General features: G+C 37.3%; 1 protein-coding gene across 9 annotated transcripts in view; it reads right to left on the reverse strand.

The window, feature by feature from the left end:
* Nucleotides 1–26,622, reverse strand: part of rbfox1 (RNA binding fox-1 homolog 1) — a 285,471-nt gene that overhangs the window by 25,653 nt on the left and 233,196 nt on the right. For 8 of the 9 annotated variants that reach the window (XM_051886614.1, XM_051886615.1, XM_051886618.1 and 5 more), the window contains 6 exons: nt 25,608–25,850; nt 12,630–12,773; nt 10,743–10,796; nt 9,737–9,829; nt 8,021–8,081; nt 5,687–5,740 (listed from right to left, as the gene is read on the reverse strand). In XM_051886614.1, coding sequence (XP_051742574.1) covers nt 5,687–5,740; nt 8,021–8,081; nt 9,737–9,829; nt 10,743–10,796; nt 12,630–12,773; nt 25,608–25,850 — 649 coding nt within the window. The remainder of the gene's footprint in view (nt 1–5,686; nt 5,741–8,020; nt 8,082–9,736; nt 9,830–10,742; nt 10,797–12,629; nt 12,774–25,607; nt 25,851–26,622) is intronic. The other variant, XM_051886613.1, reaches the window with a different exon arrangement.

The raw sequence follows: 26,622 nt of genomic DNA on the forward strand, positions 1-26,622 counted from the left end.
CCCTTAATGTGTATGGTTAAAGCAGCGGTATTTTAAGGTGGATGAATTAATTTAAATCTAGTTTAATCAAATGCACAACACGCTGCCAGTAAGCTACTTAATAGCTAAAAATATATTTAAAAAATCAAATGAATAAATAATTATGAAAATAATGAAATGAGAAAAAAAAAAAAGATGAAACAAAAAAAATAAGAAAATATGAAAAATATTAATAAAAATTATTTAAAATAAAAACAATAATTTATTCTAAAAAATGATTAATGAAAGTAGATAAATTATCATTATTAATATTATTAAAGAAAAATAATTTAATTAAAATAAATAAAATAAATAGGGTGGGCAGGGGGGAAAAAAAAAAAATCACCATTCTTTTATGAAAAAGCTACTAGTCAACTAGTATATTGTTGGAACCACTGTGACCCATCACTATTTATTTGCAGTTTCCTTTCAAAAATATTACATAAAAAAAAAAAAAGTAAGTAGACATTCACTATTCACATACCTGTTCTTTACAAGTCCTCCCTAACTGGTAGCTTTATAATCCAAATGTATGTAATCTCACTGTAAGCAGTCTTTTGAAACACGTTTCAAGTCTTTATGAATGTACATTTTTTAATCACCTCTGTACACATGTCAGGGTCATTTCACATTGTTTCTTCCCACAATGCAATCTCAAGCGTTCACTGTGTACGACACAGAAGCGGCCACCAAAGTACTTTCATTCCTCTTTAAAACGCTTCGTCCTTCTGCTAAAAGCCGCTTGTTGTCTTCCACGATAGCCTATCTGCACAAATTAATTCCATTTTGCTGCTGCCTTTTTGAAAATTCTCAAATTCTTCTCCTGCACTCCGTTAATTGCACGTCACTTTTCAAACTTATCATTCAGTATTTGCGAGTTCAAAAAAGCCCAGCAATGTTGAAAGTGCCAGAGGCGGCCGCTGTCTCTCTTTCAGTCAGGACTCAATCAAAGAGAGAGCAAGGACAGTGATGTCATACTAAAACACTGAAACATTAGCGCTGCGAAACTGTCAGTCAATACAAATGACCCTCTATATCATTATGACCGAATATATTCCATTTCAGTTCATATGGTTGAAACTCCCTCAGCCTGTCTATTTCTTCTGAAAATTCAATAATCTGAATGTTGGACACAGAGAAGTCACCCTTCTTTTCCTCTCACTTAAGGAAATGAGTTTACCAATTTGTGATTAATTATTTCTTTGCCAATAAACATTAGGTCAGTAAATGAATGTGCTTAAGTGTGTGCAGTCAGAGAAACGTGATAGTCTGAGTGCTGTTTATGAGTGTGTTTCTTCAACTTTTATATCTCGGGGGTTGATTTTAAATCAAACAGATTTAGACTTTTTCTTTAAGTTTATAGTTTAAATATGAAAATTTGAAAACTATAACAATCTACACAAAGAGTGAAATAAAAATATATGTATATATAATGTTTGTCGTTTCCACAAAACCAATTCTGACACTAATAAAGTTTCTTTTTTTATAGCGAGAGTACTTGGTTATCAAGGAGACAATAGTGTCAGTGATGATCATGCTTGAGATGAAATGATAAGTCAAGTGTGAAGACAACAAAGAAAAATCAAGGTAAACATTGAAAACATTAAAATGGTGATCACATAATGTGATAAAAATACACAGGTAATTAATTTAGTTACAATTACAACCAACTGTTAGAATTTTCTGTTTGTTTTGTGGTTGATATTTCTACAGTACTAACAGAGACCCCACAAAGTATTTGGACACCTAGTACCATGTCCTAACCAGACGCGACTCGACGCCGCGACACGCGATAAAAGGTATCTTTTCCATGGTTTCCAAGTTTTTGTCCTAACTAGCCACGACAGTGACACGCGACGATTCTATTTTAGAAACGGTTTCTATTTTTTTGCGATGTCGCGGCTGGAACAGCAACACAAAGTATGGCAATGATAATATCAGGTACTGTTTATGTGCCTTATTTAATAATAAAAGCGTCTAATGTGAGTTTGAATATCATTTTGTCTGTCTTTTATAGTGGTACTGAAAGCAACAATTGATAATTCAACTCAGATCTTCAAAATAAATGAAAGGAAACAGGAATTTTCAAACTCATTGTCAACTCATTGTGAACAGACAAGTGTATTCTATGACAAAGATTGTTTCAGTACGTATTTTTAATAATGTTAAAATGTATAATATTCATGAATTTGATTATGTACTTATCCATTTCGTTGCGAGTGCTGGGAGTTTGCCGAGAGCCCGCCCAAGTGCTCTTCTGATTGGCTGCAATTTTTGATTGACTTTATCGCATCTCATTGTCGTGTCTGGTGTGGACAGACAAATTGTTTGTCGCTGAAATCTTATCGCATCGCGTCTGGTTCGGACACGTTGTTAGTCACGTAAAATACTTCAATTTCTTAACCAAAAATGAAAATTCTGTCATTAATTACTCACTCTCATGTCGTTTCAAACCCGTAAGACCTTCGTTTATCTTCGGAACACAAATTAAGATGTTTTTGATGAAATCCGAGAGGTTTCATATGGGGGAGAGGTCCCCCCATAGACTGCAACGTTATTACCACTTTCAAGGCCCAGAAAGGTAATAAAGACATCGTTATTCAACAATTTCTCTTCCGTGTCAGTCTCTGACGCTGTTCACGTGAGCAGCGCGACGCATGCGTGTGATGCTGACGCAGGAGCTGGCCAATAATGAGTCGGCGTTCTGACGTAGAACCTGGAGGCGCTGAACTGTGTTTACAACATAAACAGCATCAGAGACTGACACGGAAGAGAAGAAATTGTTGAATAAAGTTGTTATTTATGTTTTGTTTTTGTTTTTTTGCACACAAAAAGCATTCTCGTCGCTTCATAATATTAAGGCTGAACCACTGTAGTCACATGAACTGTTTTAATAATGTATTTCTGGACCTTGAAAGTGGTAATTAAATTGCTGTCTATGGAGGATCAGAAAGCTCTTGGATTTCATCAGAAATATCTTAATTTGTGTTCCGAAGATGAATGCAAGTCATGTTTGGAACAACATGAGGGTGAGTAAGTAATGACAGAATTTTTGGGTGAACTAATCCTTCAAAATGGAGTTGGCAATTTTAACCCAAAAATGTTTACAAGGATATATTTAAATCACATATGTAATAGAAATGACATTGCTGGTTTGACGCATGTATCCAAAAGCAAGTGTGTCTGTTAGACGTGTCTTTTATTTTCTAAAAGTGCCCACAGTTAAAGAAACACCATTATATGTTTGCCTATTTTTAAGAGTGGATGTGTTATCAGACAGCATAAAGTATATGGCTTCTTAAAAATAATTGCTAGAGCTGCATCTTTTTAACCTTGTTCATGTGTGAACTCATTTCCTTAAAGAAAGCATGCAATAGAGAAAGAAAGAGAGCGAATATGTCTTCGTCTTTGGCGAAGAGCCGCACATTTCCTGTGGTCAGAGGTGGCCTGCATTTGCATAATCTCTGGGCGTAAATTGCTGAAAGTCTAATTTTCAAACATCCGCCCAATCTCCGTCAGGCGTAACACTTAATCAGAGATCAGTCCGCCAGACAAGCGGGGTCTGGCACGTTGGTCATCCCTCAGCCTTCTGCCGATAGCTTTCATTCCTCTCAGCCGGAGAACTGTTAATGAACATCAAAGCTATCTTAAATCAACAGTCTGCCTCAGGTGAGAGCTGCTTCGAGTGGTGACCGCTGAGGCTTGTTTCAGAAACAAACCTCTCATGAATCAAAGATGCTCCTTTTCCATCCTTTAGGATATTTGTTTATATAGCTAACTTTCAAGCTTACTAATCACAATTCAAACTCTACGGCACGCTCAATCGCTCTGTGCAGTCTTTCCATCTGCAATCTAAGCAGCAATGTGCCAATACCTATTTTCAGTCTTTAGGCAAACGAAAGGATTCGAGGCGTTTTCCGTTATCGGCACAATTCAGGCGTATTAACGATGCTTTAATTATAATTAAGACAGAGATCTAAAAAAAAAAAAGCAGCACGCGTTGGAAAGAACAAAACACTCACACCTTAATGGGATGTGGGATGTTTGGACACTTGAAAGGTGAGACGAAAGCAAATCAATAATGAGCCATTTTGTAATTAACAGAATGTGCGCTGAATTAGGCAAACGACTGTCTGGAGAAATTGAAAATATTGATTTTAATTTATAAAATATATTTCAGCCCTTTGATGCCCTTGCGTCGACAGACAATTAGATTTAACCATCACCTCGATATTTTTGCCTTCTCGTTTCTTCTTATTATCATAAAATCTCGATATTTTCCCCATATAATGGGGGAGGTAATGATGTTCGGGGAAGGTCAGAGGCTGGGATGGCCAAGGTTGAGGAGGAGATGACCGAAGGAAACGAGAGAAAAAGAGTCAAGCTTGTCTTTCAACCGATGAGAGACGCTCGCTTTCAAATGCCCATAAAATGAAATGAAGCCCTGGGGGTCTGGAAGCTGGCTGGATTATGTTTTCAAAGATGTGTAACGTGGTTGCAGTTGTGACAATGGAGTCTTGGAGCCTCTTGCCAATAGGCCAGCAAACACAGCAAACACATTGTGAAACAGGCCCTTTGGGTGATTAGAATAATCACTTCCTGCTTGCCAGCTCTTTCAAGCCTATGCCAGAGCCCGTAGATTAAGGTCACCCATTATACACACCTCCAAAAACCAGGCACAGAACTATACCTTCATCAAATAATGCAGTTGAACACCAACCCGTTACAATTTTCTGTTTGTTTTCTAACCAAACAATTAACAGTACTGACAGAGACCCCAGAATGTGCAACAAATGATGCTCTTTTCTCAGAAATAACTTCACATTTCTGAGCTGATTTTATTAGATGTCTTAGCAGAGTAACCACAGGTGTAGTTCATCACATTAACTATCAAATATCAAATTATTAGTGTGAAAATGACACTTTCTTTCTTTAAAATGAATGATGCTTGCTCTGATTTTTCATTAAATGAGTCATATAATGCAATGATATTCATTCATTTTTACTGGCTAATACTTTTTGGAGCCAATGTAAGTTCAGTATATGAAAATAAAATAACATTACAGAAAAAAAACTATTTGAAAGGAATGTGAAATTATCATATCTGGCATCAGAGTAATTTGCCATTTCATATCCTCTGCAGCGTTCATAAACAGAGGATTCAGGGCATGTGAGTTGAGAACGTTTTTCACACACACAAAGCACATTAGTGAAACTGCCCATTAGCCCTAAATGCAAATGCATTTAACCCTCTGTGTTACAGTGGTGCTTTCTGCAAAATTATTTATTCAGAAGTAATATGTAGTAATATCTAGTAATATGATTGTACTTAATGTAAGAACACAATTATGATTTCATATGTTCAAAAAGGTAAGGATAAATTATAATGATGTTTATAGTGAATTTTAGTTTAGTTTGCGTTTTACATTTATAAATATATTAATTATAATTCAAATATTTAGAGGTGAAATGTATACTTTTTAAGAAAAAAAAAAAAAAAAAAATCTTTTTTGATAATTGTCCCACATTCTATTTTTAGACACTGTTTTTATTGGAGCTATTTTATGTTAAAAAGTCAAATAGGGGAAAAAAAGTATGCTTGTATTCTTTTTTACTAAAGATATAATGCATTACTGAGCCAGTTTCTTTGAAATGATGGTCCACTCACCTGCATAGAATTCTGGGCTGTAGACTGCACCCACGACTGGATTCAACTTCCAGCCTAGACAAAGACAGAGAGGAAGATCTGATATTAGCCACCCTCGGTCTGCACTACAAAAATTCTTCATCTGATCCTTCACAAGACAAAGAGTTGGATTCTGGTTAACTAGAACCTCCAGGCCCATGCGTAATGATGTCAGTAGAGGGCTGACCACACTAAAGCGCTACTGTCAACTAGAGCCAGGATAGGGCCCGGAGTGGCCTGACAGATTTCTCTCTAATTCTAACCTCTACAAATGGCCTGTCTGTTTAAGCCCTACATACATTTAAAAAAAAAAAAAAAAAATCCTGTGATATCAACTGAGATCTGATCTAAAAGGTTGTCTCAATTTTACACTTCCATTTAAACTTGTGGGTGAGGAAGAGAAGAGAATTGCTGTGAAAAACATTTCAGAGGGTACTCAGAAAATTGACAGTTACAAGCACTCTTCTTCTCTAGTTTCAATCTGCGGGTCTGTGGCTACAGGAAGTTATTTAGTTTGTAAAAAAAAAAAAAAAAGGTCTAAACTTTGTCCTGTACACTTTATAGTGTCAATATATGGGGGTCCCAAAGTATGAGACCACTTGGGGGAAAAAATGGGATTTAAAATGTAATTTAAACCTGGAATTAAACAGATATTATTATTATTTTGAAAAAGCATGCAAAGACGCATTAAATGAATATGACATATTTAAGGTTCTGCACTATTTCTAGGTTGTTAATTCAGTAATCTTAGTTATTGATCTGCACAAGACGCTCTTTGGATTATTTTCAAATCATGCTGAAGTGCTGCTGTCATTAAAGTATTATTAGACTTTTAAAAGAAAATTAGCCCAAGCTTTACTCACACCCAAGCCATCCTAGATGTATATGACTATCTTCTTTCAGATGAACACAATCAGAGATAAATATAAATATCCTAATACATCCGAGCTTTATAATGGCAGTGAGTGGGATCAACGACTATGAGCTGAAGAAAATGCCTCCATCCATCAAAAACGCACTCCACACGGCTCCGGGGGGTTAATAAAGGCCTTCTGAAGTGAAGAGATGCGTTTGTGTAAAAAAATATCCATATTTAACAAGTTCTGAAGTAAAATATCTAGCTTCCGCCAGACCACCTTCCGTATTCAACTTACGAAAACAACGGGACTGGTATCGCGTCTGTTAAGTTTTTTCCGTAAGTTGAATAGGGAAGGCGTAGGACGTAGAGTAAGCTTTTTGAATTGTGAGAGTTTTACACATTCTTCGTACGTTGAATATGGAAGGCAGTCTGACGGAAGCTCAATATTTTACTTCATAACTTGTTAAATATGGGTTTTTTTTTTTTTTTTTGTTTTTTTACACAAACACATCACTTCACTTCACTTTTTTAACCCCCTGGAGCCGTGTGGAGTATGCTTATGATGGATGGATGTGGATGGAGGCAATCTCTTCATTTTATACTGCGTCAGGATATTTATTAATATATAATATCTCAGATTGTGTTCATCTGAAAGAATAAAGTCATATACACCTAGGATGGCTCGAGGGTGAGGAAAGCTTGGGCTAATTTTCATTTTAAAGTGAACTAAACCTTTAACTCATTCCCTACCATTGACAGAATAATGACGGAATGGCTTTCCCGCCATTGACAATCCATGTTTTCACTGTTATACAGTACTAGGGGGCGCTATTACGCATCTTCTGATCAGATCAGAAGATCTGGATCAAAATACAGGCAAAAAAGGAGCAGAAACAAGTAATAAAAATATTGCTTTTGCACGATTTTCTCATAACTAGATCAAGCTAGATTTTTTTTTAAACCAAAGGCTCTGTTCTTTCTTTTGACATATTGCATGTTCAGATATTCATATGACAAAATATTCTGGAGGGCATGAAAGTTTTGTGAAAAGGATCAAAAATGCAGGTGGTGCCTGGCAGCTTGTTTTTTTTTTTTTTAAATGCTGGCGGGGAAAGGGTTAAAGAAATATCAAGTCATCATTTTGCTTAAATTGTTATACTGATGTAAAGAAAAAAAGTATTAATTAGAAAAACACAAAATAGAAACATTTTTACTTGTGGTCTCAAACTTTTGAACCTCAAATACACATGAAACAATAGGCTACAATACAATCTAATGATATAAAATATGATTTTATTTGATTATTATTTAATTTTACACTCAAAATATTGTATATAAAATAAAATACAAAATGTAAACATCATCATATTTTGTTGGTAACTGACTTTAGTAAATAAATTTTTAATAAATCACAAAAAGACTAATTACTTGGCAATATCAAGAGAGCATGTTCTTACCGTTTGCATATGGGTTGACGGTCTTTTTATTTGTCATTACCCGTGCTGTTGCATTGTTAACCTGAGTACAAACAGGAGCATGTGAGCAACAATCATACTGAGGCTAAAGCTGTAAATATTGAAATATTGCATGCATTACAGTGAAGATTTTCAAAATGATTATAGATCATAACAAACAGTTAAAGAAAAGTGGTAAGACATATAAAGCAAATAAAACATATGCAAAAGTCTCATCATAAAAAGACTCGTCAGCATGCGTCATCAAATGATGATCAAGTTGAAGGAGTACATGGAGAAAAAAAACAAACAAACACAAAATGCACTCAACAAACAAAAGGCATCGAGTATGAGACAGCATGCAGTGGAGAGGGAATGACTAGGTTAAAAGAAAAACAAGAGAGCGTAGGAATGGAAGGAAAAAAAAGTTTGGCATTGCGCAACATACACTAAACCTTCAGAGTTGAGGTACAGTCGGAAAACAAAGCAACATTTAGCATTCAACACTCCAAGAGCCTTGTGCTTCATCACAAGATAATAATCAGAAAGGAAAACAAAAAGAAGTAATAACGAAAGAAAATCATTCAAGCCGAAAGGACAGCTAACAAAGGATATAAAAAGAGGGTGCATTATTTAACATAATCATGGAGTTCAGAATCTGAGTAGGATGCGCACGATTCAGTTCAATCCAATCAGAGCCTCTCAGGAAGCTAAATGTTCACTCAAGTAACACGCGTAACAAGAGAAAACAGCATCAAGAAACTCAACATCAAGTCAAAAAACAGTCACGAGGTATCAGCGCGGAGTTCGTGAAATGGCAGATGGCTCTCTCCACTTACCATTCGCCGCCATCGCCCGCATGTGTATGTATTGTTACCACGGTTACTGAGTTTGGTGAGGGGCCTACCAGCTACCGTTGGAAAAGGGGGGAAAATGAGAAGGCAAAATAGGCAACATCTTACTGAAAGACGGCACCACGTCACATCCGAATAACTCTTAAAAATTGAAAATAAAAAAGCTGCAAACAAACAACAAAAAAAAAAGCACAGCTGTTAAATGGGAATTGGCTATAAGGATGGTCACTGTCGCTGCAGACCAGCCACCTTCAGTGACTCTTCTAGACTGTAAAGTAAGTGTCATTTGAGCTGTAGATTTAAAGGCTTGAGTTTGAGAGCAGCTCTGTCTAATAGCAGCGTCTTCAGGCCAATTAACAAGCGCTGCCGGCTTCAGGCCGCTTTTAGTGCAGATCCCTCGTCAACTTTGCAATAAGGCCTCTGGATATCATCACACAAATGCTGTTTGCACTCTGCCTGATGACTTACTGCACCCGTTTGTTTATTAAGCCAAAATATGCTATAAAAAAGAACTAAAAAGAACAGAAAAGAATCAAATAAACACAAGTGAATGCCAACTAAAGCAAACCAATTAGATAACGGCGAGCACCGTGTTAAATTTGATTTGAAATCTTAGAATAACTGAAACGTATTAGGGATACAATGGGGGGAGGGAGGGAGGGGAGGAGGAAAAGAGGGACAGAGAGAGGAGCACACGCAGGAAAAGACGAGTGATGCGTCTAAAATAGTGAGATGAGAGTGAGGCACATACTGACACACAAAAGAGAATTAAGGATAACAACAAGAAAGACAACAACAAACAAAAAATGAATAAAACAAACAAACAAAAAAAACAATTGAGAAGGGAAATATTTGTTACATGCACCTCTATTTTACGACCTTCTACCACCGTGCCGTGTAATTTCTCTCTGGCCCTGTCCGCATCGGCACTATTTTCGAAAGTTACGAAACCAAAACCCTGCATGCAGGTGGGAGAGGGGAGGGGGGAGAACAACATGCACATTATTAATTCAGTCATACACCCAAGAAATCCACTGTGGCTCTACCTCTGCCATTCTCACACACAAAAACAGCTGCTGCTGCTGCATTTACCCCCTTTCTCTTTCTCCTCCTCTTTTTCCTGCACCATGCAAAGCATCGAGATTAACGATAATTTACGGGTTCTGTTAGAACCTCTAAGGAGAAATGAAATAAAATAGCACGTCTAAGAACGTAAAGTCACTTAAATGAAATGTAAAAAAAAAAAAAAAAAAAAAAAGGCAAATAAAAGACTATACCTTTAAAAACAAGTCTTAGAGTAAACAAAATCTATTGGAAAAAGTGGAATAAAATAAACATTGTCATTTAACACACTATAATGCAACATAAAGAAAAGTCATTACAAAAGGAAAAAAAACAACTCAAAAGATAAATGATAAAGGATTGTGAACTACAGAACTTGTTAACATGCATCATTATCTCCTCCAGCTGGAACAGAAGAACATAATTCATATTTCAATAAAGAAAATTGTTTGTGCACAGGAATGATGCTAAGTGTCATAACACTGAATAACGCTGTCAATTACGGAGCTCAGCGGAGAATGTTCTTCATTTGACACCATAACAGAACAAAGACAAGTGCCAAACACATTTTCACACACTCCATTGAACAGGGCACTAATAACTCTAGCACAGCAGCTGATTTGAGATTGCATTACATACGTTAACATGACTACAACAAGCATTTGTTCTGTACAATACAGGTACTAATTCATCACTGGACTCTTTCCCTCTTTAAATAAACATGATGTTCATTTAAGCCTCTAAACTCACTGGACTGTTCTGATTGGTCAAAAATTAGAGCATGCAAAGGAAGTAAGTCACACACGTACCTTTGATCCTCGTTCATTAAATATGATTTCAACATCTAAGATTTTACCAAATTGCTGGAAAGAGAACAGAACACAGATCAGACATACGGTCTACATTTGATTTGACAAAACTCACTTAATTTTACTTAAGTTGCATTAATCTACATGTTTTAAATGTTTTAGTTCATCTAAAAATCACCAATTATTCATCCTTTTAATGGGTCACTTATTATCCATTTCTTTTTTGTCATCCAAAAAACAAATCTTTTGGTCAAAAATAGAGCCTCAAGAAAAAACAGATACGAAAGCTTAACTAATATTCATTTAAAATAAATTGTCTAAAGCTCTTTTTGATTTTGACTTAAAGTAAATAATTATACACAATCCAAAAGTTTGGGCTTGGTAAGATTTATTTATTTATTTTTTTTACAAGTTTCTTATGCTCACAAAGGCTTCATTTATTTAATCAAAAATACCAACGCTATCTCATGACCAATTCGTACATATTTTACGAGGTGGCTAATTCGTACGACCTCACTCGTATGAATTCATATGATTTGTCTAAACCCCAGTGACGGGTAGGTTTAGGGGCAGGGCTGGGGGGGTAGGTCATTCGTACGAATTCATACGAATTTGGCAACTCGTAATATACGTATGAATTAGCAAAAAATATACTAATTCAGGTCATACGAATTCGTATGAATTAGCCACCTTGTAAAATATGTACGAATTGCCGTGAGATTGGGTTGAGGTATTGTGAAATATTATTACAATTTAAAATAACTGTATTTGTATTTGAATATATTTTAAAATATAATGTATTCCTGTTATGCAAAGCTGAATTTTCAGCATCATTACTCCAGTCTTCAGTGTCACATGATCCTTCAGAAATCATTCTAATATGATGATCTGATGCTCAAAAAACATTTTTTATTATTATCAACGCTGAAAAGAGCTGTGCTGCATAATATTTTTGTGGAAACAATTTTTTTAGGACTCTTTGATGAATGGAAAGCTCAAAAGAACAGCATTTATTTGAAACAGAAACGTATTGTAATAATGTGAACGTATTGTAACGTTTTTACTGTCACGTTGTCACGTACAAACCTATGCATATTTTGTTCCATTCAATATTCACATAAATTATTAAAGGGTTAGTTCACCCAAAAATGAAAATAATGTCATTTATTATTCACCCTCATGTCGTTCCACACCCGTAAGGCCTTCATTCATCTTCGGAACACAAATTAAGATATTTTTGATTAAATCCGATGGCTCAGTGAGGCCTGCATTCACAGCAATGACATTTCTTCTCTCATAAAGGTACTAAAAACCAGTTCATGTGAGTTCAGTAGTTCTACCTTAATATTATAAAGCGACGAGAATATTTTTGTGCGCCAAAAAAAACAAAATAAAGACTTTTCAACAATATGGCGATGGGCCGATATCAAAACACTGCTTCGAAGCTTCAAAAATATTCTCGTTGCTTTATAATATTAAGGTAGAACTACTGAACTCACATGAACTGTTTTAAATATGTTTTTAGTACCTTTATGGACTTTGATAGAAGAAATGTCATTGCTTTGAATGCAGGCCTCACTGAGCCATCGGATTTAATCAAAAATATGTTAATTTGTGTTCTGAAGATGAACAAAGGTCTTATGGGTGTGGAACGACATGAGGGTGAGTAATAAATGACATTTTTTTCATTTTTGGGTGAACTAACCCTTTAAGTTATGCCCTATGGAGCTACCAAAACAAGACTAGACCCAGATCACAGATCAGACAGTACCCAAACTTCAAATATCACAGGACAAGCAGAAGGACAGCACGTTAGCACACGCCTTAGACACCTGTGCTGCTCTGTGCTGGGAAAGTAAGAGAGAGAAAGAGAGAACAGGTACTTACGCCAAACATTTGCCTGAGGTCTGGATCTCTGAACCTGAAGGGGATGTTAGAGACGTGGAGCCTCTTGGGCTGCGTTTTGTTTTCTGTGTTTTCAGATGACTGTGTTTGCTGTTGGCTGTCTGTCTGTGCTGAATCGTCTGTCTGCTGTGAGGGAAAAAAGGGAAAGAAATCAGGGAATATCAGTTAGTAAGACAGGCAAATTTTGATGCGCCAACTGTAAACAAACTCAACAAGCGAAGATGCGCCTTTCAGATGCAGAAAACCAGCTGTCTTTGCACACAGGTGTTGGCCGTGTCACTGATGTGCTTGGTCCACTGCAGCGCTGCAGTCAGGATGTACAGTCTATCGTGCCTGTACCTCCAGGCGCTCCCACGGAGCCAGACCCAAAGCCTTGTTTTAACAATATAGCTGGTGAAAATTTTATTACCTGTTCCTGCCTCCCTTTCTCAGGCAGATATGAAAAACATATGTAGAGCACGCACACACAAAAAAATGAACCTTTGAGGCGTAGTTTGTAATGCGGCGTTTGCAGGGGTTGGGGTAGTGCATGGGTGGCAGCTGTGGGTGATATATGACATGGCTGCTTCACTATATCTTGCTTTCTCTCGCTTTCTCTGGCCACGCATGACTGCTGGCTGCTCCCTGCAACTATGTGCCTCTCAGTCTGGACTGCTGCCTGGGAGAGAAAGTGGCCTAGCCCTGGGTGTGTGTGTGCGTCTGTGTGTTTTTCTGTCTGACTGTATTTGTATGAGCTAGTGAGAGTATTGCATTGGGAGACTTTGCTTTCTATTTTTCTCCCATGTGTACATTTCTGTGTCAGTGGGCGACTTCCAAATGGCATTTTTGTGCCCTTAAAGGGACAGTTTACCAAAAAATAAAATTCTGCAATCATTGCAAACCATACTTTTTTTTCAAAGAGATAATTTCTGAATACTGAAGCCTTTAAAAACATCCTTAAAAAGGATGCAAAAGCAGCATTAAACCAAAAGTATTATAATAAACACTCCCAATTTCTTAAAAAAAAAAAAAAAAGAAAAGAAAAAAAAGAGTATAAACAGTAGGGGTGTAACAATATATCATGTCACAGTATATCGCAATACAAAAATGCAACAATATGTATCGTGGATAGTGACAATATATGTTGTTTACAGAGTTTTAGTGTCAGTAATTCACTAAACTACTATATAATGTTGAATATAATGTATAATAATGCAATGGGGGAATATTTCTGGGTCCTGATAATGCCAAATGTCTTATGTTACCAGTAAAAAGTGGCCTGCATTATTTTAAATGTATCCTAGTCAGTAACAGAGTGCAAACATATTAATCTAAAATAAATCTGTGTTTCAGCATTGGAATCATGAATATTTTTATTCTGGTGTCACTGTTGTCCTGTCCATTGGGTTACCAGCACCAAGTCCAAGCCTATTAATTTCCACCCCCAATGTAATACCAAATTTACCATTTTAATCAACAGTACAATTTTTGTTATCCTTTTACCATATGTCTACCATAATATTGTATCGTGAGTTCAGTATCGTGCTATCGAATCATGACATGAGGGTATCACTACACCCCAAATAATCATTAAAAACAGTAATATTGTGAAATGTTATTTCATTATAAATTGATCATTATATAATCATTTGAATATATTTTAAAATGTAATTTATTCCTGTGATGGCAAAGCTGAATTTTCAGCATCATTACTCCAGTCTACAGTGTCACATGATCCTTCAGAAATCATTCTAATATGATGATTTGCTGCTCAAGAAACATTTATGATTATTATCAATGTTGAAAACAGTTTTGCGGCTTAATATTTTTTCAGGATTCTATGATGAATAGAAAGTTCAAAAGAACAACATTTATTTGAAATTTATATATTTTTTCGTAACAAAGTGTTTACTTTTGATCAATCTAAGGCACCCTTGCTGAAAATGTTAATTTCTTTAAAAAAAAAAAAAATAATAATAATTGAAAGGTAGTTTATACAGTTTTGAAGTCATGTAATCTTTCTGTGATGAAAAGATCAAAATATAAGCCTTTATTCACTTATAATATTATTATATTTATGTGATTTACTTATAATATTCTCCTTCAGTAAGATGTTAACCATTTGATCACTGAATCAGTCGAACTCCAGAAGTGAATCGTTCCAAATTATTGTGAACTGAATCAAGAGATTAATTTAAAAGATCCATTTAAAAAGAATAATTCATTCACAATGAATGATTCTGCTCTCACAAATGTGCATTTTCATTTTCACCTCACCAAACGTGACTTCAATCGCTCTGCCCTTTGGAGTGAGGCCATAGTGGTGCTCACTTGAATGCAATTCACCCATTATATGTATTAGCATGAGCATGTTCACATATATGTGAATTTATGTCCATTTATTTTCCTTTGTAGCGCTTGAGAAAGTGAAGCGGAGGTTCTGCCTCGAGCCTGCAGTTATGCCCAGAGATATTTTTTAAACTTTCTGCTTGCTGCAGCTGTCCTGTCATGCTTCAAGCGCTCTGGAAATCATATTGTCTGGAACAAAAGAATGACTGAGTCCCAGTGTAACAACTGCCTCTCTGACATTACAGATGCTCAGGACTGTTAAAGCAAGCTTCACTGGAAATACTGGCAATGGAACGGACCGTGTGTCTGTGTGCATGCGGCATTGTTATTTAAATCAGGCGGTGCTCAGGGCGACTTTGACAAAAGCGGCAACAGAAAGATTAAAAAGGAAAAGCTCAAATGAAGAATAAAGAACAGCTTGCTGGGACTGTAAATATGAATATCGTGTCATCATAATGTTTGTACAGGGTACGATATACCCACCCGACTGAAATGCAAGGGTGGGGGGGGGGGGACATGAGAGAGCACTTGAAAAATACTAGTCTTTCAATACATGAAAGCCTGCAGAAGTGCAAGGGGAAAAAAATCTGTCTTGTGTTATTACAAGTCATAAACAAAAGAACACCCACTCCTCAAGGCAGAGAACAAAGAAAAACGGAAGATAAAACGCTAAAGCAGTGTAGTAAACCATCCAATGTAAAACTGACAAGATGTGCGCCGTCTTTATTGCTTTAACAAAATTGCACTTTTCCTATTGCAGGAGGCTCGATTTAATGGCGTCGTGAGGCAAGCGGCCCTCTGCAGAAGAAACAACTGGGGTGTTATAATTGGAAATATGCTTTTCCATTTACTGCTCTTTCAATAAAAGTATGGGAAGGAATGCAGCAGGTCTTTAGGTTGAGGCACGGCACGGTCGGCAGCCATATGTGCAGTTTTAGAGATCTCATTTCATGGTCCGTGCATATGGCTGCCTTAATGGCTCAATTAATTGATTCCGAAATCAATTAATCGATTTGCCCCTGTCTAGTTGCCTTGGGGAGCCGGAGGCCACGGTGACTGATCTCAGGGTGATGGGATGAGACAGGGGAAAAGGAATAAATCTATAGGAATAAAATAGGGGCCAGCGGCAGAAGCGAAACGCATTTTGAATCACATTCACGGTGCGTGTTGAAATATTCGGGCATCAAACTTGCCTTGAAATCCTGCTTTCATAATTCAAACATGCGGTGCACAATACGATACTTCCAATCGTAACAAATCACGATCGATTCCAAAGCGCCATCAAAAAGAAAAAAAGAAAAAAGAAAGAAAAAGAAGTCCTCTGTGGCCATTTCTAGGGAGCCAGAGATTGTGTTGCTCCCTGTAGGGAGGAAAGGTGAGGGAAAGATGGAGAGATAAGGACAGGGATGTGAGGGAGGACAGCGGTTCAGCCTGGGAGACCTACTCAATTACTGATTGGGGACTCACAGAGTTGTGAGTGTTTACCATTCATTGATCTCACACTGAGTGCTAAACGGCAAACAGTGACAGGGCTGCCGGTGTGTGCTCTGAGCACACACACACACACACACACACACACACACACACACAAAAACACACAGCCGCTGGAGTGTAAGAGCCCACACGGACACACATATGGCAGTGCTGGACAGAAAAAGATAACCTCACTGAGGACTTGGAGCGTAAAGTGCCAGTAAAATATTTTCCTTTCCGAGGAATTTTTTTTAGTGTGGAGGAATGTGGAATAATTGCATCAGTCTTCATTGATCCATGAGGGAGTTTTTGTTTAATAATGTGTTTGAAAGGAGCATGGAGAAAGTTGCTTTAGTCTACTATATATACATTTCATAAAATTGTATAGGTTAATTTAAGTAAATATTAAAGTTCCCCTCTGGTGAAAATCAAATTTTTGATGTTGCTTATATGTCTATGTGGTGTTTTTAACATGCTTTAAGACAAACCATGTGCAAATTCATAAGTCAACACCATTGCAGAGTATTTTCTCTGTGATCTAAAGACAGTTTCCAAAATGAGTTCTGAAATCGCTGGTGTTTCTTACGTCACAAACTACCTTGTAACCAATCATGTCAATGTGCCGGCGGGCTTTAGCATATCATTAACTATTACAGCTCTGAAGCAGTCTCAAATGAAGCCAGGTTATCCCGGTATATTTTTCTGTTGATATGAAAAATCGGGTAGATTTAAGATTCTAAGTTGTTAAGCATTTGTAAGGATACTGATTTTTGGAAGGCAGCTGTCTGACTCAGAGATGCAAACGGGAACATGGTTTGTGTAACATTAGCAACACATTATTAGCTGTTTGATAATGTAGTCAAGCAAAACGCTAATCATATTAATTACAGTTATGTGTCCGATGTTGTAAAAAAATGATACCGTTGTGCAGCGTTTACCTCAGTAAGTTGACTGAGTGGCTCTCTGAGCTCGTGCGAGTGAGTGGAGGCGGAGCTAATTAACATATTTATAGATCTGCGTATATTAAATGAAGCAAGGATGTCGATTTACATTAATTTTAAGGCATGAAGAATTTTTTCACAAGAAAAAATGTTTAAACATCATTTTGGTGAGCTTTTTAAAGGAAAAAAATATTGACTAGAGGGGGACTTTAAGTATTATATATGTATGTATGTATGTATTCAGTCAAACCAAAATCAATTCAGACTCTTTGAACATTTCATTCATTATTACAGTTTATTCACTATAGTTTAAAAAAAATGGTAATACATTATGACAAGATCTCAGAGTTAAACTGTGTCAGAAAACAATAATCTTAATTATGTCAGATAACACTTAACTGAAAAACATGGTCAGGTCAAAGTGTCTGAATAATTTTTGGTTCCAAATTTTTATCAATTTTACTGGTAGTCCACTGTATGAAGAATTTTTGGGTATAATATGTCACAGTTTACTTTATTTTGCTTTCCTCACTTACATAAATGAACTATAGTGTCCTGCACCCACTAGTAAAAATATATAATTCTGAATAATTTTTGGGTTTGACTGTACTTTCACTCTGACTTGCACTTCCTCTCAGCACAAGTTTGGTATTGTTGTAAAGCGCAGCATTCCAACTTTGTGAATATTCATAGCGAATTCTTGATGGCCTGAGTCTGAACCAATGAAATGTGATTTTCAAACTCGTGCTGATTTAAACAAAATGATCTTACTCGTGCTGACTGACAGATCTGATTACAAAAAAATCAGTATTCACGCAAACATTATCTGTTATGTCTTAAGTGAACGTTTGGTTAACTGTTCAGAAAAAAAACATCTGATGTGCAACATTGTATTAGATCCGTGTGATACAGTAGGTCTTAATGTATAGGCTGTCTGTTTCATTAATGTTGATCAAACAATTGTGGAATCATGGAAAAAAGTTGAATATATATATATTTTTTCCTATAGATATGGGTTTTGACTTGGTTTGTGCCAAATTTGGTTTTATTACCAGGTATGGTTGCTAAGTGATTTTGGCCACGTTCACACAGCAGCAGAATACGGTTGTCAGTCCTGTATTTGAGTCCTTTATACGGTTACGTTCACACAAAGTACGGTTATTTATGGGAGTGACAACCGCATTCTATAACCGAACTCACACCCGTAAATTTTCGGGACTCACAACCGCATTCTCGGAATATTCACTCTGTGTGAACGGAGCAGGACTGGACAACTAGTTGTCTGTCACGTCATACAAGGTGTTTTGTGTGTGGTTTTGCTTTCGGTAACTTACAGCGACAGAAATATGAGCTGTGCGTCATCTTAAGGTGTTAGATCCAGTCACTGTTCTCCACCGGAGAGGCTTCCATCAGTTTTATGTTTCTTTTCCAAATTCAAATGCCGTGTCATGCGCGAGAGGTCTCACAGGACATAACGCACATGCAAAGGTTAAAGACTCCGGCTAGCGCGTGTTTACATGCTGCTGTTGGTTAATGACGTTTGAATGGATAAACTCGCGGTTCAATTAGTCTCTTGTCATGTCAAAAGTGATGAGACTTTTCAGTTTTATGGACGTCGCCATCTTTAATATTACGTTGGTCACTGTCGTTATGGTTACTAGTAAGAGAACACAGGCTTGACTGCAGGTTCATACAGACAGTGTTCGAGAAGCTACTGTAAGTTGCTGTGTGAACGAAACTCGAGACTCACACTTGTAAGTAAACGCGGTTGTCAATCCCCAAAATCTGACAGTGTGAACGTGGCCTTTGTTTTGGAATCTTCAGAAAACTTGAACTCGATTTTTCTCAGAACTGACTTTGCTGACTCTATCGACTTCAAACAGGTGTAGCTCAGTCAGTGTTTTGCCAGCACGCACGGGTAAAATGTATATATATGTGTGATGTGTGTGTGTGTGGGGGGGGGTGAATTTCCCCCCCTATACATTTCTTAATGAAATGTATATTTAGTAGAAAATATATATATGTATACATAAATATAAATATATATGGCCAGTTACCTACTTAACCTAAAAGGATAGGAATGTTTTTCATTCCTTTCTCGGAACAATTCTGGGATGTGTGCCAGGTAAAAATACAGCCTGTGTGTGTGTGTGTGTGTGTATAGCATGCATACGGCTGACAGTTTACATAGCGTGCCATCTGTGCCGCATTCTTCTCACTGGCAGAGGACTCTAACATAGAGGGGAAAACAATAACAAACAGTAAAAAAGGCTTCCAGTTAATCTTATTTGGTATCAAAAGATTCATTAATAGTCTTTTATTATAACAGATGCATTTTTTGCTGCATTGTTGGTTTTACATGAGCAGAAAAAATAAAAACCAAGCATTTGGGAAAGATAAACCAACCAAAGCCACAGCGTTCAGTGCGCTAGAGTGCTGCATGCTCATTTGCGAAGCTGTTCTCATGCACAAACAACTGCACAATAGCTCAGAGGTACAACACTGAGGGTTTCCTGCACTCAGTGAACCACAGAGGCAAAAAAAGACAGATAATGTACATCAGCAATGATGCCATTTTAAGATGTGCTATTTTCAGCATAGCAACATTACTAGGAAGAAACGCAGTAGCAGTCTAAGTCAACCTCCACTATCATCTGTGAGTCTACAACCATCCGTCGACCCCCAAAGCTGCACCAGAGGGGTTGAGAGGGGGATGTTCTGCAAGATGTCTGCCCTCTTGTGGGTATAGCCCTTTCCACACGTGCCCTCCCTTAAGGAAAGGCAGCTCTCACTCCGCCTGGATGAGGATGGGCACGCCGTGGCCGTCTCTCTTGGGAGCACATGGGGGAAGACAGCCAATGAAGCGTGACAGGAGTCAGAGCAGCAAACCGACACATTGAGCTGACATACACACCGTTTGTGAAATGTCCTTTTTAGAAAAAAAGATGGATGAGAAAATAATCAACAGATTTAAAACAAATATTTTTAAGACCAAATAAATCACTCATCTTTCTGTATCCAACAGTGACACCTACAGGCTAAAGGTCACTTGAGAGGAAGCAGTACCTCCGTGTCACTGTGATTGGCTGATTATAGTCAATGAGATAATGGCAGGCTATCATGTACACACAGTTCCCGCAAACCGACATGAATGGGTCAAACTGGCGGCAATGGACGGGCAAATTACAGAGTAAACAACTCACCCACTCGGACATCACCACTTTCTGTATTGTCCGAAACTAAATGAACTTGAAATGATCTGTGAGTGGGCCGATTTTAACAACCACTCAGGTCGGTTAAATTAAATGTCCACCTCTGCGTCTGTGACCATCATTACACCCGTGGTGTTTACTGAGAATCTGATGACTAATGTCCTGAAATGAAGGTGACAATTAATAAAAACAGCCATAACAAGCAGCAGAAAATAATTAAATCACAAACTTATATTTTGGTGTGACATGACTAATAAAAAAGTATGTTAAGATAAAGATACTAACACATTGGTGACATTTTATAGTAGCACTTTACAGTAAGGTCTCATCTGTTAACATTAGTTAATGTATTAACTAACATGAACTAACAACGAGCAATACAGTGTTTATTAATCATTGTTAATGTTAATAAAACTACAATTGCTCATTGTTTGTTCATGTTAGTTCACGGTGTATTAACGTTAACAAAAACTTTGAAGCTCAATATCTCAAAACTGCTCAAAATGCAGACAGAACCTTATAATTCCAAGGGGACGAAATGTTAATTTAAGCAACTTCATATGCTAAATATGTATTGGTATACTGTACACTACAGGGCTCCAGACTAACATTTGAGAGCAGTGGCACTGGTGTCACTAAGTTCTAGAGAAGGTGGCGCCATACTGAACCAAGTGTGCCACACAAGTCCTGAAAAGTGAAGCCAAAGCATCTTGTTCGCCCTGAGGTGGCTGAACGCAGAATAAGTCATAAACCACGCCCTCTCCATGTAACATAATGGGATGTGGGACAAATTAAATCAAATTTCACATCAAATATTTTTGGCCAAAGATGGTTTTTGTAATTTTAGGCAGTTTTTATCACGCTGATGTTAGTTGAAGTGTTCGTTCTTTAAATAAGTTTGGTTTTAGTTTAGCGAAGTAGTCACGAAGCACCAACTGACTTTTTTCTGGATCTTCGGGAGGAGATTGGAGCTTTAACTTTAATTTCTACATTTCCAAAACTGTTTATTATTTCACACAGACATAATGAGTTGTTCTGCAGTAAACTGTATTAACCGATTCTGCGAGAGTGTGGGCGGGGCATTGATATCGCGGCTCTACTTCGCACTCACTACTGTGCACTCAGACTCCAAGTTCACTACTGCGCAGACTCGAGACTCATGATGTCAGCACCAGATTGGCACACAGGCTTCACTTACTACAATGGAAGAGAGTGAAGGTGCGTCGTCCATCTTTTTTTTACAGTCTATGTACTGAACTGACAGACAGCTTCAGTGATTATAAAAGGAGCACTCCTTAATTGCCTTCTGTGTAATTCAGTCACAATTTGAAGAAGTTTTTGTTTTTCATGAGACTGTGACTTTTTCCTATTTTTCCATATATTAGGGAGTCAATAAGTGCTCCTCTGCAACCATCTAGTGGTAATTTATGTTTTTTTTTTATTTGTTTGTTTGCCTAGAAGTGTTGGTTTTCCTTCATCTTTAAACTTTTAGTTTTACAAATCATCACATTAAAAAGAGCTTTGAAGTGCTGGAAAAAAATGTGAAGCACTTTAAAAAGTCCTTGAAAAGTACTTTAATTTCACTCTCAAAAGTTTGCATGAACCCAGAAATGAATAATGTAAAAGCATTTGACTATTTCTCCCACAATACCATGGTTTCAGTAAGCGTTACTAAATTAAATCCATGGTGATTTGTGGACTGGAGAGCCTTGTTCTTTAATGGCACAGTAGTTTCTCCTGGTTTCCATGTCAGCACTATTTGATCTGATATCTGTGGTCTAAAGCAGAGAATTCTGCGCTGAATTTGAATGCTTACTACTAGATCTCGCAGCGATGTTATTAATTTTGAGGCGAATTCAAACACTTTCTCACTGGATCTCCCAGCGGTGTGTACTGTAGTAAGCAGTGCCGCATGATCGAGATCGGTGCGTGAGTAAGCCTGATCTGAGCTCATGTTGCGCTGTCTATTATTGCTCTGTGTTGATAAACAGTCTGTGCTGAAACAAGATTGGCATCTCTTATCAGTTGTGCAATGTGGTGGTCGCACCAGTGTGACCTCTAACAAAATTTAGTCGCACTGATAGAAAAAAAAGGTCGCAGTCTGGACCCCTGCACTAGTGCTCAAAAGTTTGGGGTCGGCTGTTTTTGAAAGAAGTCTATTATGCTCAGCAAGGCTGCATCAAAAATACAGCAAAAAACAGTAATATTGTTAAATAATTTAACATAAGTTTTCTATTGAATTATTTTTTTAAATTCAATTTATTCCTGTCATGTCAAAGCTGAATTTCAGCATCATTACTCCAGTCTTCAGTGTCACATGATCCTTCAGAAATTCTAAATTACGAACACTAGAATTTAAAAATACCATTCTAATATACTGAGGCCCCATTTACACTATTGTGTTTTGATCCTTGTCTACAGTGGCGTTTCCACAGCGTTTCAGAAACGACCTCCGTCTACACTACATGAACGAAAACACGTCACATGACCGTTCATGCACAATGGGCATGCGCATACAAGTGTAAACAGTTGCCTCTTGCGCATGTAGGCAGCTGCAGTATTAAAAAGAATACAGAGTTTAACTGCACAATGGCTGCTAAAAATGACAACAAAGCCAGCACAGATTGCAGTTCAGTCTCCACGTTATTGTTTACATGGTCGTCAAGGATACACAGAGCAAATGTGGGCAGCCACGCCATTGTTTTCAAAAATCTCCGTTTTGGTCCGTTTATACTGAAACGCAACCCCGTCGGTTTCAAACTAAAACGGGTTCTGCAGCGTTTTCGAAAGTTTCCATTTTCAAGGTTTGAAAACGCAGGTGTAGTGTAAACGACAGGCGTAACCATAGCAAAACTTAAGCTTTTTAAAACGAAAACGCACTAGTGTAAACGGGGCCTGATTTGCACACGTTGAAAAAAAGGTTGTGCTGCTTAATATTTCTGTAAAAGCCAAAAACAGCATTTACTTGAATTTTTTTTTTTTCCATTTTATACCATTGTAAATGTCTTTACTGCCATTTGGAGTCACTTTTACTGTCATCATCAAAATAATTAATCCTTGCTGAATAAAAGCATTAATTTCTTTTGAAATATATATATATATATATATATATATATATATATATTACTGACCCCAACCTTTTGAACAGCAGTGTATGTAGAAAAGAACATTAACCTAGATTAATAAATGTATTGTTCATTATTAGTTCATGTTAGTTATTGCATCATCTAATGTTAACAAATAGAAACATATTGTACATAGTATTACTATAACATAGTGCTACTACAATATTATTAGTTGCTTGTGGAAAGTAAATACTGTTCCATTATGTGCATTCATGAAATCCACCACAAGCTCTCTCACACTGACCACTAAGAATATAGCACTGCACTCTATCAAAACAGCAATGAAAACCATCTATTACTGTATAAAAACATCCCTCTGGGGGCTGGATTGGTTATCACCTACTCTAGCAAACAAAGAAAAGATGAGAACTAGGGAAGTATCACAGTCTAGGCCTCTTTTGCTTGCAGATGAAGGATCAGTTGTGAGGAACGACTTGGATCTAAAAACAGCTCTAGCAAGATGAGGTCATAGCTTTGGATGTCTGCAAAGTTTTGCTTTTCCTAAGCTCAGAAAGTGAAGGAAAGAGATAGAGAGAGCGAGAGAGAGAGAGGGAGGGAGGGAGAAGGAGAGAGGCAGGGGGGAAAATAATGGCTTTTCCAGATGTGGTTTTGCTCCCTTCTGCTCTGGCACAAAAAAAGAAATTTGAGCACTAAGGTAGAATAGGCAATGAAAATCTGGCCGCTGCTCGCAAGAAAGCTCACATTTTCCTTCAAATCAGTGAAACAGTTTAAACATTCTGTCTGTTGAACAAATAGTCTAATTATGGGATACAACAGGAGTTTATCCTAAAAAATGGCAAATTGTTTGCACTTTCTTAGGAATGGTTCACCCCAAAATTAAACTTCTATCATCATTTTCTCACCCTCATGTCATTCCAAACCGGCCTGTTTTAACACAAAAGTAGAAATTTTTGTAGCACATCTTGTGCCACTGACGTAGTAAACACATTTAATGCTAAACTGTAACATATTTAGAGATGACTGTAGCATTTACAGGATGGTAATGTATTACATATTATTAGGGGAAATAAATGCAAATATTTGCTAATTTAGTTTATATTGTATATATTATATTATTATGTAACTCAAAATCATAAAAATGGGCCATATTGCCCTTTTACCTGGGCCAAAAAGTCCCCCAGTCTCTTCCCAGTGTTATCTGATTGTTGAAGAATATATAAAATACATCTGATATCATCAAATTACAAAATCCCAGTCAAAGGGATACATCTGAACTCTACGAGTTCTCTATATATGCTATAAATTATCCACAGGCCTATATTGCAATAAACTAACAATTCACACTGAATGATTCTACTCAACTGACCTATAGGTTATGATGAATAATGAAGTCTGAAATATATTATATAATACATTTACGTATCAAATATTTGAATGAGGAACAGACCAAAAGTCAATACTCACCAATAATTTACAGCTCACTTCACGAGCATGAGAAAATAATGACATAACTTTGATTTTTGGGAGAACTATTCTTTTAATAAACCAAAGTCTCCAGCTACTTCTTGTTACTGTGCAGAATTGCACTGAATCGTACAATTTTAGAATAGAAAACGTTCTTGAAATTATTTTAAAAACCTAGAGGGAAAACCTCCCCAAACTAAATTCAGCGAGAGCACTTTGTACTCCGAGTTGGTGAAATAACACAAAGATAGTCAATTATTCATGGAAATGCCCTGAAACATATGAAATATTAAGGCGGGCTACAGCGCTCATGTCCTTGGAGGGCAGATCACGGAGGGCACCTCAATCCACAGCACAATCCAAAAAACCTGAACCGTGACGAGCAATGCCATCAAGAAGAGTCAGAGATAGAGAAAGCGAGAAAGACAGATATATACTGTAGAGAGAGGCGCTTACTGTGGCTGTGCCGGAGACCGCCTGTACGCTGTTGTCTGGTCCGCTGGGCTCACTGTGCGTCTGGGCAGGGGGGTACATGTTCAGCGTGTGCTCTGCCACGGGGGTCTGGCCCGGGTAGTCTGGAGTCGGGTGAGGGTGCGACGGCGTGTACTCAGTAGGAATGCCGTTCTGAGGGGGAGCGAACTGGGCCGATGGGTAAGGCTGGGCCATGGTTTCTGGGGGTGCTGGGGCGTCTTGATTACCCTGAAAAAACACAGAACAACAGCAAAATATTAGCGACATCTTAGCATAGTTCACTAAATGACCAAACATACAGTATGTGGACACCTGAATACCACATCCATATCTGTATTTAGTTTCAAAACCATGGACATTTATAATGATTTTGTGCACTTTTAGCTGCTACAACAGCTATTTATTGCAAACGTTTTATTTTATATATCTAACGGATGTAAAATAAATGCTTTGGTGAGGGTTGATTTTGATTCATCTTAGCTTTTTTTTTTTTTTTTAAATCCACCAAATAGATTCATTCAAATTCGGTCACTGACCCCTTAAGCAGTTAGTTACACCAGGTGATAGGAACAAGTAACTCATAACTTTATTTTTATGTCAAAAATGTGCACAAGCGTTTAAATGAATCATTTGCTTCATAAAACAAAAAAACAACAACATTGGGTTGTTGCCTTAATGTTGTTTATTAAAAATTAGACTCCAGAAATAGTGCTCAATCAAGCATCCTGCAAATGACAACAAATTAGATCTTATTTTTTTATTTTTTGGTTTTCCTTCATGATTTGTTCACTTAAAGTGCAGTAAGCAATTTATGAGAAACGCTGTTGAAAGTGGATCGGACCAAGCACCAAAACACACTTGTAGCCAATCAGCTGTAAGGGGCGTGTCTTATCATTAGGTGAGAGGTGACTGTGTTGCATAGCGTGTTTGTAAATTTGGGGGCGGAGCTATGAAGACAGGGGTGTGTCCTTTTGAGTAGGGGCGTGTTTGTTTTGTTGAT

The sequence above is a fragment of the Ctenopharyngodon idella genome, chromosome 3 (assembly GCF_019924925.1).
Source record: "Ctenopharyngodon idella isolate HZGC_01 chromosome 3, HZGC01, whole genome shotgun sequence".
Classification (NCBI taxonomy): domain Eukaryota; kingdom Metazoa; phylum Chordata; class Actinopteri; order Cypriniformes; family Xenocyprididae; genus Ctenopharyngodon; species Ctenopharyngodon idella.